Source organism: Melampsora larici-populina (genome assembly GCF_000204055.1).
Source record: "Melampsora larici-populina 98AG31 unplaced genomic scaffold MELLAscaffold_23, whole genome shotgun sequence".
Lineage (NCBI taxonomy): Eukaryota > Fungi > Basidiomycota > Pucciniomycetes > Pucciniales > Melampsoraceae > Melampsora > Melampsora laricis-populina.
The window spans coordinates 255,352-274,254 of record NW_006768787.1 but is presented as its reverse complement, the minus strand read 5'-3'; the positions used below and the strand labels follow the sequence as shown (position 1 = coordinate 274,254).

Sequence of the window (18,903 nt, the reverse complement as noted above, 5' to 3'; positions counted from 1 at the left end):
TTCGCATTTGTAGGTAATGGCGGAGGTTAGTGATTTGATCATTTGATATTACTGGCTCGAGACCCAAACCTGAACATCGAATCATATGATTCGTTGCAAAACTAGATTCTGGAAAAGTCAACTATCCTGAGTGAGCCCTTTTTCTTAGACGAAAATCGTGTACGAAAAAATTAATCACCTGTGATGTTTTACTCTTGAATGACTGCTTCAATGATAGCATGGTAAGTCGTAACTCAAGTGAAACTGCCCCAGGCTCGTGAATCTCCTACCCTCTTACCTGATTCCTCCCATTGACGTCACGATGTAGGGAGTCCCCCTCTCAAAATACAAGTTCGCTGTCGCATCGACCAACACTGGTCACAATGGCACAGGGTTTGACGGTACCTTTGCTATCTCAAATGGAGAAACACAAATCGACTTTGGATACCGCGCAGTTCACCTTAGTACCGTGTTCTCCAAGGTGGTCGTCAAGAGCTTCTATACCGAAGCATCCAAAACGAATTATTGGCTCGGTTCGTCCTTACACAGTCTGCTTCATTCTACGCTGATATCCTCAGCGCTCTTGAGCTAAGAAATGTCTTGTATATAGGCTGTTCTTCAGGAGGCAAACAAGGTCTGAAAGAAGTACAAGCGTTTCCCGAAGACTTTGATGGTGTACTGGCAGGTGCAGCAGCGCAGTGGTGGACTCATCTGTAAATTTTGTTTCTCCACTTCGCCTTAAAGTTATTTAATAGTGTCATCTGAATCTGGTGTCAATCTGTTCAGAAATGGCTGGATGATCGAATCTCATTTGCGCAATTTACCAACAAAGGAAGGGTTCATGAGTGCGAGCGATTGGGCGCTCGTCCATGAGCACACCATGGATGAGTGTGATTTGTTAGACGGCGTACAGGATGGAATCATTGATAATCCTCTGGTCTGCCAGCCAACATTCGACTCGCTACGATGTTCCCCAGACCAATCGCAAAACGCTAGTAGCAGTGATGCTACAACACTCTGCTTAACCTCACCACAGATATCGGTAGCGCGATCTGCATTTGAAGATTGGGTCGATGAGAACGGATCCCTCCTATTTCCTGCTTACGCTCATGGTGCCGAATCATTCGCAAGCATCGGAATGTTCATGCCTGCAGCACCATTCCCACCATCCACAGATTTCTACAAATACCAAGTATTGGTGAGTCAGGCTTAATTAAGAGTCCCGGGTTTTTTTGATGAAATAGTATTTCGCCGGTTTTTAAAATTTTCTGGGCTTCGTGATCAAGAATTTCACTCGGATCAATACGGAGTATAAATTCACTTCGAAATCCCTCCTTGAGATGCTCGCTGTTGCAGATCATACAAACCCGGGTCAGGCCAATGCAATCGATGGTAACATTTTACCTTTCATCCAACGCGGAGGAAAATTGATGACTTATACTGGAATGGCCGGTCAGTATTGTACAGACGAATCTAGACACTCTTCTGAACCTCTCACGGCTGATCACAGGTTTTCCCCTCCTTGCAGATCCTCTCATTCCCAGCCGCTCTGTAAGTCACTCTGGCAGACAATCATTTTACATCTGCGAAATGTGAAACCTCGAGAATGAGATTTCCTCCTTATGTTGACATTTTTGCTTTTGGGTGACTGGCCATTTCCGAAACCCACAAGTCTATATGGTACCACGATCAAGTTAAGAAGACATTGGGAAGAGATCCCAGAGAGTCCTACAGATTATTTCCAGTTCCTGGTACGTCTTCTCATCCTTCATTTTGCGAACACTATATCAATTTGCTTTGTTTGATTAGGAATGGGTCACTGTGGGGGTGGACCGGGTCCTACAAACATAGGTGCAGCTGGACAAAGCGAGCTACCTCTCAATGAAACGTTCCAGTCATCTTCATTTGATCGCAAGCACGACATGGTATTGGCGTTAATCGAGTGGACGGAAAATGGGAAAGCTCCGGATCACATGATCGCAACTAAGTTTGTCGATGGTCAAAAGGATAAAGGGATTCAATTTCAACGGAAATTGTGTCCATGGCCATTGGTGAGTTTTCATCCTTTAATTCACTCTCCAGAACCGTGGCTCATCTATCTCGGCACATATATCTTTTCATAGGTTGCAAGGTATGACGGGAGCGGCGATTCAAACTCTCATCATAGCTACCAGTGTCGAGATCAGTAAAAGAATGTATGTATGCTGCCCAAAATATTGAAAGCAGACAACTTCTTTTGCATTCATGTGGTCAGAAAACACTTACAGTGACAATTCAGATAGTCTACATCGTGGAATAATTCAGAGAGTAAGAAAGAAAACACCCATCTCATCGATATCTCTTGGTATAATGCGGTCTGTGACTAGTTTCATGAACAAAAACTGTAACATCTTCCTCCAATATATCTATCTACTCTACTTGATATTATTCTTGGTTCCTATTGTTGAATTCTTATCGCTTTCTGTTACACTTTTATCATTATCAAAATCAGCTTTGTTAAAGTTCTTTTGAATTTCTACTTTCATGATGTTAAGATTACTTTCTATCTTAGTAATTTGATCAAATTCCAATTGATCTTCATCATCTTTCATAACTCTCCACTATGATAAATTGAACAAATCAAGACACCCATACAGATCAGATCATTAACTTTGGTGATTCAATGTAACCAAAATGAGAATGATCACTTACAACTTGAAAGAGCATAGCTGGTGCAACAAGAGCCCCACCTCCTAGCCCAATAATTCCTTCTATTCCTCTCATCGTTGCACTGTTTTGAACATATGTTTGAATTATCTCATTAGATCTAAAAAAATCAAATTGAAATTCATAGAAATCTTTTTGACTCAACTTGGTTAGATTTTCGCTTTCCACGTATAAGAAAATACCAACTCCTATATCATAGATTAAAACGATCAACATCATCGAACAATAAATCAAGAATCCATCTACTCCAAAAGGGGATCACAAACATAGAGATATCAAACATCAGTTTCAATTGTCTCAAAAACTCAAACTAGAAAAAACTTACAATATCTTTCACGTAATTGATTTTTATAATTTGATGAATTATCAGCTATTTTTGCCAAATGAAAATGATCCAATGTCAGCTTTGAATAGAACAGGATAGAAAAAAAAACAAAAGTGATGCAAATTGATCGTGATGAAACTTAACCATTTGATTTTAATACCTTTTTTCTTGTAAGATTAGTGACTTCATATAGAGCAAAGATATAAAACTGTTTATGAAACATATCACAAAAAAATAGATGAAGATGTTCAGCAAAGAACCTCAAACCTCGATAGAAAAGAAGATTTTAGAAAACATCTCATTTACCAAAAAAGTTAAAAGTCCAGTACATGCCCAAGATGCAGTAGAACCATGAATGATTTTCAATAATCCTTCGAGATCTTTAACTAGACCTTGAAATAAATCCCATGAATTGTTTATATCAATCTGATTAAATTGTTGATGTCCCCAATCAAATGAATCCAACTGAAGTTGAATTTTTAAATCATCATATGCATCATTCACATTATGCAGTGAAATACCAATCAGAGTTCCAAAGACGATGGTTTGAAGGATAAATATTAATGGAAATACTATAAACCCAAGGTTCAAATAGATTGAACGATTTGTTGACCGTTTTGATTTCGCAGGTTCAATATCTGAATTCGACAACCTACAAATGCAACAACGTAAAATCAGATATTGTCATCTAACATATCAAAATGAAAGATGAAAAACTAGAGATGAGTGCAAAGAAATGAACCTTACCACGTCAAAAGACTATTCCACCCGGTGAACCAAATTCCTAAGGTACCCGGTAGCCAAGCGATCTCATACCTGACAAGCATCAAAACATGTTAGACTTTTTCACAAAGAACCCAGGATGATAATAATCAAAATATAAAAAGACCTACCAAACAAAAGCGTAAGAAGTTCTACTAACAGAAGTAGAACGAAAAGTAAAGAATGTGATAAAAATATAAATTAAAAAACAAATAGAAGTCATTGCTTCAGCTAAAGCCACAGTTATTGAACCATTGATGAGGATATATGGATTGGAAGATCCTAAAACAATCGAAACAATGCAAACGACAAAAGATCAACTTTCATGATTTAAACGTGAATCCACCCATCAGTATAACGATATAAAGTCAAAAAAAAGTCAAAAAAGTCGTGTTCACCAGAGATATAAATCTTTCTATACCACCACCAATGTTGATTTTGCTTTCTTTTAGAAACTGATTTATTAGACTTTAAACTCAATTTGAGAACTATTAAGGAACAAATCAAAATCGAAAAATAAATCAAACCAAAACCTAACAAGATTATTAAAAAGATTTTCTCTGGTAAAGGCCAAAAGAAACGATCAATTAAATTCAATAGATAGTCATAAGGGTTTTGATTTTTAGGTAACTTTTTGATCAGGTCTATTATGATGGGTAATGTCCAATCCTTTTCACCTTTCAGCATCTTCTTTTAATCTTGAATTTTCAAATTCAAAGGATCAAATGACGAGTCAAGCGAAAAGAAAGCTATGTAAAGAGACTACAGGATGACGTTTTGAAAAATCTACTCGAGATACGAATTGGAAGTACTTATTCGTCACCGAGAAAAGGATTCAGTCACAAGAATCAAGTAACCCATCAAAGTTTGATTACTGGATTTCTCCAAAACTCTACATTCAATTTGATGGCTCATGTCTCATGCATAAATGGAACGATAGGGAAGTGGTTGAAATGAGCATGATAAAGATGGATATGATTTAGAATCATAAAGTCCATTTCTATCTACCCTGCCCTCTCTCTCTCCTTTCGAGTTCTTGTTAAGTACAAGAAAGTTTCTATAAATCATCAAACTTCCTCAGTCATCATATAAATACACACACATACACATTTAATCTCTTTCAATAAATTTTATCATCATGCTTTTATTTCCTTCTTCTATCTTTCCTTCTCTCTCGTTAACTTTGTGTGTTATGTTTGGGTTGCAGATATGTCTGGACTGTCAAGAGATATGTTGATTTCGATTGAGTGCATCATAGGATAAGCACCATGAATAACTCTTGTCACGCCGGTGGTATAACATCGTGTCACTTATGATTATCAAATAAGATCAAGGTCGATGTTTACCGAAATTTATTCCTCGGTGTCGATCTTAGAGGAAAGGCAAGGACAAAGAACGGCTCCCAGTTTGGCGACTCGCGAGGACCATGTATGGGTTTAAGTCGACACATTCTCGATACACACATACATGTATTCTGGACACTCGATATACGCATTAACTCCCGCGTCACGTGATCAGAGTCAATTTCTTCAGACCATAAATTTTTCAAAAAGAGTTGACTGACACGACAATCAACCATTCCATACGACGACCTCAATATACCAACTTCGATTAACATCTTCAAAGCCCATTCCAATCAGTTTAAGAAGACGACATCTTATATAGAAACCTGATCGAATCGAACACTCACTTTCATTTAATCACTCAAATTTTCGATAATCTGAAGTAATAATGAGACCATTAACAGATGTCAGTCTACTAATTCTTTGAACCTACCAAAAAACCTCGGCTAATAATCATTTTCAAACCATTCTTTCTTACAGACTGAAGTGAAAGTAAGTCCTCTTTTCCACACTTCTGTACAAACATACAACAAAACTTACTCATGCGTTATCTTTTTTTCTTCTTCTTCTTTCAATCTTACCCATAGACTCTTTTTTCAAAACTTCATAATTATCTAGGAAAGAATTTAGTACATTTGATTGAACGTCAAGACGAAGAATTTTGCTTTAGATTACATAAAGATAAAGGTATTTACTTTTGATATCTTCATGATGAATTTACAAAACCAAAAACCAAAACTAATCACTACTTCGGTTTTTTTTTCTTGGATGAATTCAACATTTTTAGTATTCTACGTATCTGAAAATTTAGTTAAACATGCTACTTCGATTTCTAGAGATCATTTAATTTCATTAGGTACTTGTTTAGGTAAATTTTCCAAGACTGGAAAGTTTCGATTACATGTCACTGCATTAGATTGGTTAGCAAGATTTGCTCAATACAAAGTCAGCATCTCTTATTTTCATTCATCTCAAAGTCTACTTATCAAAAACTCATTCGTTTATTTGTTTGGTTCTTTTAGGTTTGGATCAAACCGAATGGAGAAATGCCATTCTTATATGGTAATCATGTAGTGAAAGCTCATTTAGGACGAATTACTGAAGATACACCTGAACATCAAGGTGTAGTTGTTTTCTCAATGAGTGATGTACCATTAGTAAGTTCGAATCTTGATATCTTGAAACATCCTTTGAATATCTACCATCAAGTTTAATCTTTAATACATGCTTTTATTTTTTGAAGGGATTTGGTGTGACAGCTAGAAGTACAACTGATACAAAAAAACTGGACCCTACTTCAATTATTGTCTTTCATCAAGCAGATGTAGGAGAATATCTTAGAGATGAAGTGAGTGTGATTCTTTGATTGTCAATCTCTTGGTCTATTACTAATTATCTTGATATCTCACTAGGGAACATTATTTTAAGTTTCTTTTCAGTCCTTGTTTTTTTCTTTCCCTTCAAGTTTAATTTTGTAACTTGATTTGATTTACACTTATTTCAGGATTTTTATGATCAATTCTGTTGTGATTTTTCTTTGAATAAAGAGTTTGTTCTTTGTTTCCACTTTCTATGACATCTTTCTATGAAACAAAGCCATCTAGTTTGACATCTTTATGGTCAACATCTGAGTTGATGTGTGTGATTGGACAAAGCATTACAGTAAATCAAAATGTTAAACAAATCCTCAAATCAACTCAAACTTTCCTAACCCTGCTATGTCATCTAACTAGAGACCTATTTGTAAAGACCTTGCCTCAGTGTTTCTGTGTTCAATTAAATATGCCTGTTCAGGTTTACTCAGGTGAATCTTCTTTTTGAATCCAGCATGTATGTAAGTGCAATGGAGCTTGCCACAGGAAGCAGTGATTCTATCAAGAAGTTTGAAGTGGTTGTAAGGAAATCTATCAAAAATCAGACCCTCAGGCTCTCTCCACCTACTGGCCAAAAAAATTTCAAGCCCCAGGTTTTATGTTTCCTTCACTTCGTCAATACTTCAACATCCTAGCACTGGATGATGATCCAAAGATGTGGTGTTCCTTCAGGTGAAGCTTTCTGAAGAATTTCCAAGACCTTCAAAACCTCCAAGCACTAAATTTTCTGTAAAAAAACAAATTGTGTTTTAGTGTTCTTTCAACTTAAACCCTTCCTAAATTACCTCAAGAATTAATCAGACTCAATTCTTATGAAGTTGAGCCGAAGTTGTTTATGAAGATAATTTGACAAAAAAGGTTTGCTAATTTGTTTGGAACAAAGTAAAAGCTATTTCCCAATTCAAGTTAAAATTACAAAGTATGGAATCAAATTGTAGACTTCAAGTAAATTTCAACCTTGTAAATTTTCAAGCCTTTAGAACCAAGTTTCAAACCTTTTTAACTTTCAATCAATTCAACAATTATCTTCTTTCTTCTCAAAAAAATTACCTACATACCTAATCAAACTTGAACCTTCAATACCATTTGTTTTGTTCAAATCTTTCTGGACCAATCAAGGTATTGTATCAACATCCAAAACATCTTCCAACTAAAAAAGTCCCATTAAATTAAACTGATAAAACTAAAGAATACTTTTGTAATAAGAAAAACTGATCAAGACCTTATCAAAAAAAAGTTGATTTGTTTTTTATGTTATTGATAGAAATTTGATACTTCAAGTCTGATTGGATATAAAACCTTGAATCAAAAAAATTCAAGACCGGTTCAAAAAGACCTAGTGATTTAATCTGCTTCACTGGAAGATTCAAAAATCCATTGTTCTTGAATATATCAAGTATTTCAACTTTTGTTATTTTCTTCTTCATTATAACAATATATGTTTGATTCCTTCTCTTGTAGTTGGCCCAGCTCATTTTTTTGCTTGAAGTTGACTCGCCTCATTTTTCGCATACCACTAAAATCCAATTCCAAAACAAACAAATCAATATCAATCAAACCCAAAAAGAGACCAACAGCACATCATCACAAAAACAAAAGCAAGAAAGAGATCTTTACCTCCACAGCTCTTGAAATTCCTTCTTCGACTCCAACCACAGGTTCATAACCTAAAACAACTCTAGCCTTTTCAATATTATAAAACCTAGTAGCACATGCATATCTCACCGAACTAGTGGTAAATCCTGCAGGTTTTTGTAAAACCTTACACCAAAGTTCGGCTAATAAAGCTAAAAGGACTCCAAGAAATTTAGGTATGATCCAAAGAAATGAAGGTATTGGTTGGTAATCTTTCGTCTCTTGAAGATGTTCGGATGTGGCATATGCTTTCCAAACTGATCTTGTAAAATCCCAAAAATAAACCGGTTCTCCACCTGTGATGAAAAACGCTTCACCTGCTACTGGTACGATCCCTTCTGGATACATAAACGAAGTTGAGATACTTGCCCATTGATCCCATTTGGTTCGTTTAGCAGGTAATGGTGTGTCAAGTTCACCTTTCAATTCTGAGATCCAACTTGCATTAGGTTCTTTAGGAGACGATTCACTCCTGATACTTGAACTAGAAAATTCCAGTAACTCTACATCATCTAGTACACCATCCTCTTCAGTCACGATCGTCCGGCTAGTGGGGATTCTTCTTCGAGGATTTGATTTACAAATCGGTTTTAGGTAAGTCGAAAAGGCCGATAAGGGAACTGATTCACCTAGTCTTGTGGCAGCTAGTAGATGAGCATGTACTACGTTATCGACGTATGTCCAATCGAACAGATTCTTGTTACTACCAATTTGGATTCGATGTTGTCCATTCTTTAAAACTTGGATGATACCCGGAATAGCCTGCCTATCACCTGGTCTACAATCAAACCCTTTGGATCAGCAAAATCATCTTCAATTGAAATGAATCCTATCAAATTTCCCCACCCGAAAATCCCAGCTGGTCGTAATGCGCATGTTAATAGTTTATCATTATCATTGGCCTTTAAGACGATCGCTTCAGCTTTTGCCTACATATTTTATTTCAATCAAAAATCAGTTTAATGATCTTCTTTAAAAGAACAACTTTTGAAAATTGTCAAATGATAACAAAACTTGAAGTGGTTAAAATATCAATTCCGATACCTACTTTAGTAATATTATAATGATCCAAAGCATTTTCAGGTATAGGCAATCTTTCATCCACATTTATTAAATCTTCACCATTATAAACCACACCAGCACTAGAAGTATAAACCAATTTTTGAACTCCAAATTTCTTACAAGCTTCAATCACATTCTCAGTACCTTGAATATTAACCTTTTCACAAACTTCTCGACCACTACCTATCCAAGGAGACGCAGTATGAAAAACAACATCAGGTTTGATTTGATCGAATGAATTGATTAAATCATTTAAAGAAGTTAAATCTGATTTGATAAAAGAATGTTGCATCGAGTTGGTTGGATTGAGGTCTGATTCATTTGGAAGATCAATCGGTCTTGATGTGAAGTAACGTTGGACTAGATCTAATGAAGTGATGATCGAATCTGGATAAGATTTAACTAATTCTGAAATTAAATTATGACCTAGGAAACCTTCACCACCGATCACAAAGTAAGAAGTTCCTGATGAAGTTTTGGCGATAGTCATGACTTGGTTTGATTGTGATTTTGATGTTTGATTTTGATGTTCGATTTGATATTCGATTGGTCAGTTTGATCCAACTCACTCGGTTTTCAAGCTACAAGATTAATGGTTTGGGGTAAAGTTAGTTGATTGAGTTCAGCTGCAGCATTCAGGGGTCATTCCCATTCATTTTTAAATAAATACTACCTTTGCTAAAAAGGTTGACCGGGTCGACCGCGAAGGAGAAGTGAAGAGATGCCAAATTTGGCCGCAGCCTGCTGCGCAGCGCATCCAAATTCAAATTTCGCTCGATCCAAAAAATGATCGAGTTGTCAAAACACTCATTGTGACCGTCTTACGGCAACTAATGAGATTAGTTACAATCAGTATTTAGCTGAATACATTGAGATCGTTCAAACAGCCGACCTGCGACTCATCTTTGATGATCGTGAACTCATCGTTGGACCCCTTATCTAAGCTTTCTTGGTGCAACGGTAAGGTGTGAGAACCTTGTCATCGCGGTGCACAGCTCGGCGCGTGTTCGAGTCGCCTTGATATTTTTGAACTTGTGTGGGTTGACCTCATGATACAAAGAAAGCAGAAGTCTTTAAAAACTTTTTTTTGCCTTACCCACCAAAAGCTCAAAGAGGGTCATTATGGAACAATGATGGCACTGACACATCTCTGAGATGTACTTCTCAATTTTGTTCCAAATTTCAGCAAAAATGCTACACCCTGGGGATTGAACCCACAAGCAACTACAACCATTGTTGATATTGAGCAATGCGCCACCTACTACTGTATACTGCTAGTCCACAGTGCTTTTCATTTCCTCAAATCAGCAAGATATAGATGAAATCGGAACAAGTCGCATAAGCCAGCTGTTGGCGCGACTTTGTCATAATCTAAATCAACTGAATATCGGTCGTGACCAATCTTGGTATCTATCATAACCACCAGGTCACGTTGAGTGTTCTGACAACCCGATTGTTTTTTGGATCGAGCGAAATTTGAATTTGGATGCGCTGCGCAGCAGGCGCTGCGGCCAAATTTGGCATCTCTTCTCTTCTCCTTCGCGGTCGACCCGGTCAACCTTTTTAGCAAAGGTAGTAAACAAAATCAACCAACCAATCCTGAGACGATCTCTAAACTTTCATGCATTTCAATTTCCAGCTGATGACACCCCACTTGACATTTGATATCAAGCGGATTTCACAGCATGATATGATGATCATCTTGAGGTGTCACATAGATGTGACATGTAGTCCTCCTGATCGACAACAAGCTTCACAGACTCAGTGACAGCTCAGCGATGTTCGATTGGAAAAGCATCACCTGGCACTGCAGATTAGGGGGTTGAAGTAGGTTGAAATGGAGTTATAAGCAAAAAAAATACTTTCACACCAGACCCTCAAGTCTGGATGATAACCCCAAATTCCCGAGGGCAGGTATGCATCATGCAGGTGTGGATAAACCCTACTCGGTTACTATATAGAAGCCGGGCCCGGCGAGACACTCTGGAGTCTGACTAGAAACTGAGTCTCAATTTCAAAGAGGAAATGTGAACTTAGTATTAAAAAATACTAAAACAGGCGTTGGTTTGGGCGAAACCCAAGGCAGATTGCCGAGGGTGAATAAATTGCTAAAACAAAACATAAAGCACACTACGGTGTACGTATAGACTCATACTGACATATAAACATGACATGGATAAAACATGTAATTTTTCCATGTCATGTTTGGTCGAAATTCACCCCCAAGCCAAATACCGTACGACATGACTCATACTGACACACCTCGACATGGATTTTTGTTTTCCAAATCCCGTGTTGTAACATGAGTCATCTCGTACATCGTACCGTCCGGGAAGTGTCATACCGACACAACATGACACCAAATGTAAATTTCTCCAAAATATTGCATTCGGATCGGACTATCCAATTTTTGATGTATTTTTCTCTGCAATCAAGAGTTTTAAAAAAAATTAAACACTCAATCCTAGCTCTACAGTCAACTATCTTTATTCAATAATCCATCTACATTATTATTACTCTGTCTTGCTCTTCCACAAATAATGCCAAAACAAAACAGCATAGCTATCATCAACACAGTACTGGAAAATGGTTTCAATGACGGACTCACCATACGAGAAATACAAGATAACCTTGTGAAAGAAGGAATCACAATGACTGAGAGAACAATCTATTGACATTGTAAACATTTGGATCACAACAACACCAAGCCACCTGTTTGCAAGGATCACCTTGAAAGACGTAATGCCATCAGCAAACACTTCCATGATGGCAAATCAATTGAAGAGATGCTCATATGTGTACTCTAACATATGGGTTGCATTTTGTTTTATGTGTAATGCTTTGTTGGATCACAACTGGGATGGCATTCTCTTTGAAGGAAAAGATCTCAATGTTTTTGGTACTTTACCGTCAATATCTTACACATTTTTATTTGAAAACTCATATTTTGTATGCATCTCAACCACAAGTATACCTTGAAGTATATGAAAAAAACAATACTGATTCATAATTTGAAAAAAGGAGCCAAATTTTTATAAAGATCGGAAAATACATGAATTAAGTCAAATGACAAAGATTTTAATCTTGCTTTGAATGCTTCCATCCCATCCTTCTGCTTCTTACTTTTTATCGTATCACATTTCCTTTTGAACACATTTCTGTGATGGAGATCTATACTTCTTCTTACCACTAATACCAAACCAATTAAAAGAATATCAGTTAAAGATTCCTTATGATCAGACAGCAACCCACTTTCAGCGTCCATCCCACACTTGGATAATGATGACTAGGCTTGCATAAGGTCTGCGTCAAACCCTACCCACAAGAATCTGGTGCGTGAAGCCAACCCAGCCTTGGGGAGGACAAGTACAGTTGAACCTCCGCAGGGACCATAGATCATCATGATCCAAAACCAATTTGATAGAGGAATAGCATTGGTGACATTAAGTAGTTCCGCATTCACATAGTGAAGAATGAACATGCAAGATACAATTCTATCCCCTATCAAATTGGCCTGTGAGACTTCTGTGTAGACTGCTATCTGACCATCATGGAAAAAAAAGTAAGTTTCATCTCACATCATTACCATGTTTTAAATAGACAAATCTAAAAATCAGCAAGTTGAATTACTTTCAAGAAGTTGAAATGGTTTGTTTTGAGTTGACTTAGATGAGATTGGTGGTTTTGATTACAAATGAAAGATTCAATGATGAACTGTTGATATGATTGATTTCAGGTGAATCAGATGAAGAAGATTGATCTTGATTGAATCAGATGGAGATGATTGATCTTGATTGAATCAGATGGAGATGATTGATCTTGATTGATTTGGATTGAAACGATCGATTTTGATTGAATTGGAGGGGAAAAATGATTGATTATGATTCAATCAAATGGAAAGGATCGATTGAATATAAGATCAATTTTGTGCCTAATCACTAAAAAAATTAAACCAATGTCAAAGTAATCATTAGTAAAATGTTGAAGACTTGTTTCTTAGGAAATAACAAATGGATTGAAAGGGGGTGGGACTGAGAAGAGGAATGGAATCTAAACCTGAGCAAGAGAACAGTTCATTGATTGAACAGAAAAGAAAGGTACTTTTGATGGCAAATCAATAAGTTCCAAGTTGAATATTGTGAGTACTGCAAAGATAGAAGGAGTTGAAATACTTACCCAAAGAAACAAAAGTGAAAGATGGAATGTTGGAGTTGGTAGGTGGGAAGGGTTGATGATTTAAAAGGTACTTTAGACCAGAGCTCGGTTTAAGAACTTTCTTTTGGATTTCAAATTTCAAATATGAACTACAGTTTGGCTGAATGCTGTTTAGCACAATGTGATTTAACACTCCGGTGGTGAATCGGGCAAAGCTATTAGATGTGATATGGTGTCATGTTGTTTGTCGGCCGTCAGACCATCCGCCATGACTCACGTTACGACACGGGATTTGGAAAACAAAAATCCATGTCGATGTGTGTCAGTATGAGTCGTGTCGTACGGTATTTGGCTCGGGGATGAATTTCGACCAAACATGACATGGAAAAATTACATGTTTTATCCATGTCATGTTTATATGTCAGTATGAGTCTATACGTACACCGTAGCACACCCTACGGGGAGGCTAGCGGTCCTAACACCTACTAATGATAACATGATGACACCGCGGGAATCATTCAGTGTGAAACCGGATTGAGCAAAGTCGCAGTGTCTGGGTCCGCGACTTCCTTCAATCACAGATCTCGTTTGCCACAGGTTTGCCATAGCTTTGCAAGCTCGTCTCGAGCTGCCCTCTACATAGTCATCCACTCAGGCTGTAGTATGGACTAATGGAGGTACCATATGTCTAGACTCTTGTAACATATACGTAATAAAGCTCATGACTCATACATGATCTTGAGTGGTCTGAGGATATTGAAAGGAAAAACATGCATAACATGTACTGCAGCTCAGGCGGACAACTCGAGGGCAGCTTGATGCAAGCTAGCAAACCTATAGCAAACCTATGGCGAACGAGATCCGCAATTGAAGAAAGTCGCGGACCCAGACACCGCGACTTTGCTCAATCGGGTTTCACACTTAATGATTCCCGCGGTGTGACAAAAAACTTCTGAAAAAAGGAAAACTCAGCAGTACACATAAAAAATATAAAAAATCAAAAAATACAGAACTTGACACTAAAAAATTTCAAAAACAAATAAACTGCTACTTCTCTTTCTTCTTTTTCTTATCAAACAAAGAAAAAAGTAATAATAATAATAAAAAATGAACAGGGACTGAAAGGGAGGGTGGGCTCGAAAAATAACCAAAGAGGAAAGGTAAACGACGGAGAATACGACAGTAAAACGCTATGGGAATGGATATCGATGAAATTCAATAAGGCGGTAATCAGCTATGACATCATAAAACAAACAAAGAATCCGACCCGTTAGTATTATTACACTCAGAAAGTACCGCCCGAATTACATTCACATTCCCATCCGTTAATAACCCGTTACCAACAACTAACAATCAAGACCCACCTAATACCTATCATACCAACCAACCAAACCCCTTACACCCAACTCAGCTACAGAATAAATCTCAAAAGGAAAGAAGTCGAAATTTAATTATCACCCCTAACTCAAAGATAGCACCTCACCACATGTTGACAATCATGATAAATTCCTCTAGCCAAAACCAATGAGACCTCAACAGAGATTCACAAGGATGAGCGCTCAGTATGTATCCAATTTCAAAGAGTGAGTCATGCTATAGTACTTGAATCACCAACATCTTCTTCTAATCCTGATCGATGTGGCATTACATTTACTTGATGGTCTTCAAACAAATCCTAATTAGGAAGTCCTTCCCTATAAAAGCTTTCAACTTTCAACTCGATTATCCTTCACCCATCTCCACTTCTCGCCAAAAGAATCGTTATCACTTTCAATCAATCAATTAAGAGAATTTTTCAACGTTTCAGCATGCGACACCTTGTCGAGTACTTGAAATGCGATGCCACTATTTATAGGATGTGATCATGTATTAACAAAACAATTCCGCGACTCAAGACGCTGTGGAGTTTCTTTACAGATAAAAGCCTACCCATGCAGGAGTCAAAAAGAATTTCCCCGTACGGGAATCGAACCCGTCTCTACCGCGCACTTCGTAATGAAAGGCGGCCATACTAGCCGATATACTAACGAGGACTGTGGGAGATCTCCCGATTTGGGGTATATGATCTGACCCCAATTTTGACATCAGCTTCAAGCAATGCAACAAAAGACACAATATGTACCTGTGATTTTCCGGTTTAGGATATAAGACCTGAGCCGAAATGTGACATCAGCTTCAAACAATGAAACAAAAGACACAATACCTGTGTGCCCACACAAACCTAATGAATCATTAGAACAAAGACTCCAAAGATGGCATAAGAAGAGAAGCACTCTGGATCTAAGAAGGGTGAAGGCTCTGTTTGGAGAGCTAACGGGAATGATAAATGACCATGGCATTGAAATTTTGGGAAACATTTAAACAGTCACATGCAAATATCAGATCAGCCTTTTATCTTCCATTTATTTACACATACATATATACAAAACTCATAAAAGAATACCAAACCAAAACCATTCTACACTAACACGCACACGCACTCATACATAATTCTAATGAATATTCAATCACTTAAAAAAATACTTCATTGACTTTAAGAACACCTGATTTTTCTCTTAAACAAAACGCGATCCTTTTTCACAAACAACTAACTAAAACAATAATTGATAGGTTGTGCTCATCACTAATAGATTAATGTAATGGTTCATTTCTTAACCATTTATCAAATAATTCATTCGCAACTTCAGGTTGATCATGAGGAACCTAATCAAAAACAAAACAAGTCAATCACAAGCCTCTTTCTTTTGTTTTACCAAAAGGTTCTCATTATAAACGTACCATATGACCCGATTCGAAAAACGAAACAAAAGTATAATTTCCAGCTCCAAGACCAGCTGAACGAATCATACCTACATGTCCAGCTTCACTCTTAGGTGCTTGATCTAATCCTAAACTTCTTTGTTTTTCTTGAACGATCTCACTGAAATATTTATGTCTTTTAGATGAAAACTCTTCACTGAATTCTGTATCTAATTCTAACATCCATCTTTCATTACCAAGATAATTACCTACAAAGAGTTCATAATTCATTTGGATTAGATTCATGCATGAAGGGATTAAAGAAAAGAAAATGGTGCGTGAAACTTACACATAAAGTCATCTTCACCTGCGTAGATCAAGAGACGGATTCCATTACTGAGAAGTTCAGGAAGTAATTTAGCTGAGTTATGCATATTATCACCAGACATCTAAGAGAGAACACAAAAAAGGAAATGAATGTCAATGAGCTGATCTTGATGAGATTGGATATGAATGAAATCATACCTGGAAAGCTCGGTTCACATCGTAATTACAACTTTCGAATTTGAGAGAAGATGGAACCCCAAGTTCGTCTCGAACATCCGGTTGATTCATGTAAGTTTCAATCCAACCCATCTCTTCACTATAATAATGAAAACAAAAACAAGATCAGTAAAGAATTCAAAATGATTGGCAAAAAAACAGAGAAAGAGAAGGGACTTACTAGCATAACGGATTAGCTGATTGATCACATTTCAATCTAACATCATAAGGATTCAAACCACTGGATTGAATAGGACCGGCAATCGAACTCCAACAATAAAGTGTAGCAGGCACACAAGTAAATCTAGAAGGACTATCATAACAAAACTTTTGAAGTCTTTTACAGGTCGGAACTTTGGATCGGATCGATGAGCAGGTTTCTTCATCAAAGATGGCATATGGAGAAGGAGCACAAGCGTAATCAGGTACACTAGCGAATTGAATCAAAGGATCTGTTAAACCGTTTCCAATCAAGATAGTAGACAAAGGAATATGAAACTTTTTAGTTGACATCAATGAATTCGTTGTTTTCAATCGGTTTAATTCTGCATTCTTTTTGTATAGAACAGAAGCGATATTAGGAGCATAAGTACCACCATAACTTTCAGCTGCTACACTAAAGTTTAATTTTGAATATTTTGGAAATTGATTGTAAAACAGTTGTAGGAATGCATAAACATCTTGAGCTGCATCTGATGAATTGTTAATCGAATCATCTCCATCTGTATATGAATAACCAACTTTGACTGGTTGATCTAAAAAGATTATGTTCGCATTGTTGTTCCAACTATGAGGATTCGATTCGGTATTTTTACCACCATTGGCAACATTACAAGGACCGAGTTCGAATAAAAGTCCAGTAGAAGAAGAACAACCTTTTTGTTACAAAAAGTTAAGAAAATCAGTCAATCCAATCATATAAACCAAACACGGTTTTTAAAACTTTTCTTACCTGGTCCTCCATTTAACCATAATACTAATGGATCTGAATCAGGTGAGTTTCTAGATTCAAAGAACCAAAAGAAAAGATGTTTAGATTCGGATATATCTAAATAACCACTATACTGTTTAACAGTTGTATCACATAAACCCTCAGGAGATTTAAGACGAATAGCATAATCAGGAAACTCTGCTAAAGTGATTCTTTCATCTATTCAAAGAAAAAAAGTCAATCTATGATGAGTTCAGAAGATGATGATTTGATGGAGATATAGTGGTGTGATGATCTTACAATCGATTCCACCCGTCTTGACAGTTTGAACATTGAAAGCTGGACCCTCGGTTTGGGTTTCTTCTTGAAGGTTTGGAGGATTGAAGGTAAGTTGTTCTGCTTCTTGACTTGCTAATGAAGTAATAGTTAAAGTAGAAAGGCTTAAGATAGCCAATAAAGGCTTCAAGGCTATCATGACCCGAATTGAAATCAAGTGATTTGATAGGATACAAGATTGAAGAATGAGTTTTAAGTAATGTGATCAGGAACAGGAGGGATAGAAGTTGAAAGGGAGATAAAGAAAAGCAGGGGAGAAAAGGAAAAGGAAAAGAGAGAAGTAGGGTTTATATAGTCTTTTAGCTTGGTTAATTTGATTTGATCGATCTGACTAACAAACTTGTATGAAAATCAAATTCGATCATCATATCAATCGTCATGCAGTAGACTCTTTCACTTTCTCATCAACCAATCCAAGTGAAAACTATAAAAACACAAAAAACTATTCAAACTCTCCTGTGAATGTGAACTCGGGTTCATCGAGCTTGATCAGTCTCACTGTGCTTGGGTAGAAGGGAATCCAAGCAATTTCTCTAGTCTTGAGAATTCGGAATTGCAAAAAGGTACTTGTGGTGTATGTCAACAAGTTGTAACGAAGAACTGGTTGGGAAATCTAACCCCTATGTGCGGTTTTTCAAGATATGTAAAAGAACTGATGAACTTCTGAGTGGTCATCATCTTGAGTGACGTTGATCAGGTGTAAAATCAAGATTGGCTCAAGTTCTGATCAGTCAGCCTTCCATGATGAGTATAATCTTCGTGTTAACTTCACTCCTGATTCTTCGATTGGATACAATCTCATACAAGCTCACTTCTCACTAAAGGAATTCTAATTTCTCAACTTCTTACCCAGTCTTCAAGATCCATGAGATACCCCTAAAGTCTTCTCTATCCTGGTCTATATGAACTCCATATGTAGTAGACCACTCAGGCATCAGTGACGTCAAACATTGGAATGTATTTAGAGAAACAGTGGAATTCGTTGGAGGTGTGCTTGTATCTATCATTCTTAGA

The 18,903-nt window shown here is 37.0% G+C and overlaps 5 protein-coding genes across 5 annotated transcripts; 2 read left to right on the top strand and 3 right to left on the bottom strand.

Moving 5' to 3' along the window:
- Positions 1–218: 218 nt before the first annotated feature.
- On the top strand, positions 219–2,199 carry MELLADRAFT_107365 (uncharacterized protein; the record flags this gene model as incomplete). The annotated part of the gene is made up of 9 exons (XM_007411138.1): positions 219–221; positions 308–512; positions 590–692; positions 724–1,177; positions 1,266–1,431; positions 1,490–1,530; positions 1,652–1,730; positions 1,789–2,030; positions 2,062–2,199. The coding sequence occupies 9 exons, from the start codon at positions 219–221 to the stop codon at positions 2,197–2,199; spliced, it is 1,431 nt and encodes a 476-aa protein (XP_007411200.1).
- Positions 2,200–2,317: 118 nt separating this feature from the next.
- Positions 2,318–4,543, bottom strand: MELLADRAFT_116752 (uncharacterized protein; the record flags this gene model as incomplete). Its single annotated transcript, XM_007410970.1, has 9 exons — positions 2,318–2,579; positions 2,671–2,749; positions 2,831–2,927; positions 3,011–3,055; positions 3,155–3,218; positions 3,317–3,662; positions 3,758–3,826; positions 3,904–4,054; positions 4,171–4,543. 9 exons carry the CDS (start codon positions 4,457–4,459, stop codon positions 2,394–2,396), a joined length of 1,326 nt encoding a protein of 441 aa, XP_007411032.1.
- A 633-nt stretch (positions 4,544–5,176) lies between these two features.
- MELLADRAFT_116751 (uncharacterized protein) lies at positions 5,177–6,730 on the top strand (the record flags this gene model as incomplete). Its single annotated transcript, XM_007411139.1, has 7 exons — positions 5,177–5,521; positions 5,596–5,607; positions 5,703–5,802; positions 5,903–6,060; positions 6,138–6,272; positions 6,359–6,463; positions 6,528–6,730. The coding sequence occupies 7 exons, from the start codon at positions 5,504–5,506 to the stop codon at positions 6,540–6,542; spliced, it is 543 nt and encodes a 180-aa protein (XP_007411201.1).
- A 1,342-nt stretch (positions 6,731–8,072) lies between these two features.
- MELLADRAFT_36679 (uncharacterized protein) lies at positions 8,073–9,675 on the bottom strand (the record flags this gene model as incomplete). The annotated part of the gene is made up of 4 exons (XM_007410969.1): positions 8,073–8,461; positions 8,753–8,901; positions 8,970–9,052; positions 9,172–9,675. The coding sequence occupies 4 exons, from the start codon at positions 9,673–9,675 to the stop codon at positions 8,073–8,075; spliced, it is 1,125 nt and encodes a 374-aa protein (XP_007411031.1).
- Positions 9,676–15,653: 5,978 nt separating this feature from the next.
- On the bottom strand, positions 15,654–18,207 carry MELLADRAFT_43781 (putative carboxypeptidase C; the record flags this gene model as incomplete). Its single annotated transcript, XM_007410968.1, has 7 exons — positions 15,654–16,043; positions 16,119–16,348; positions 16,429–16,528; positions 16,605–16,722; positions 16,804–17,497; positions 17,575–17,772; positions 17,854–18,207. 7 exons carry the CDS (start codon positions 18,026–18,028, stop codon positions 15,972–15,974), a joined length of 1,587 nt encoding a protein of 528 aa, XP_007411030.1.
- Positions 18,208–18,903: the final 696 nt, after the last annotated feature.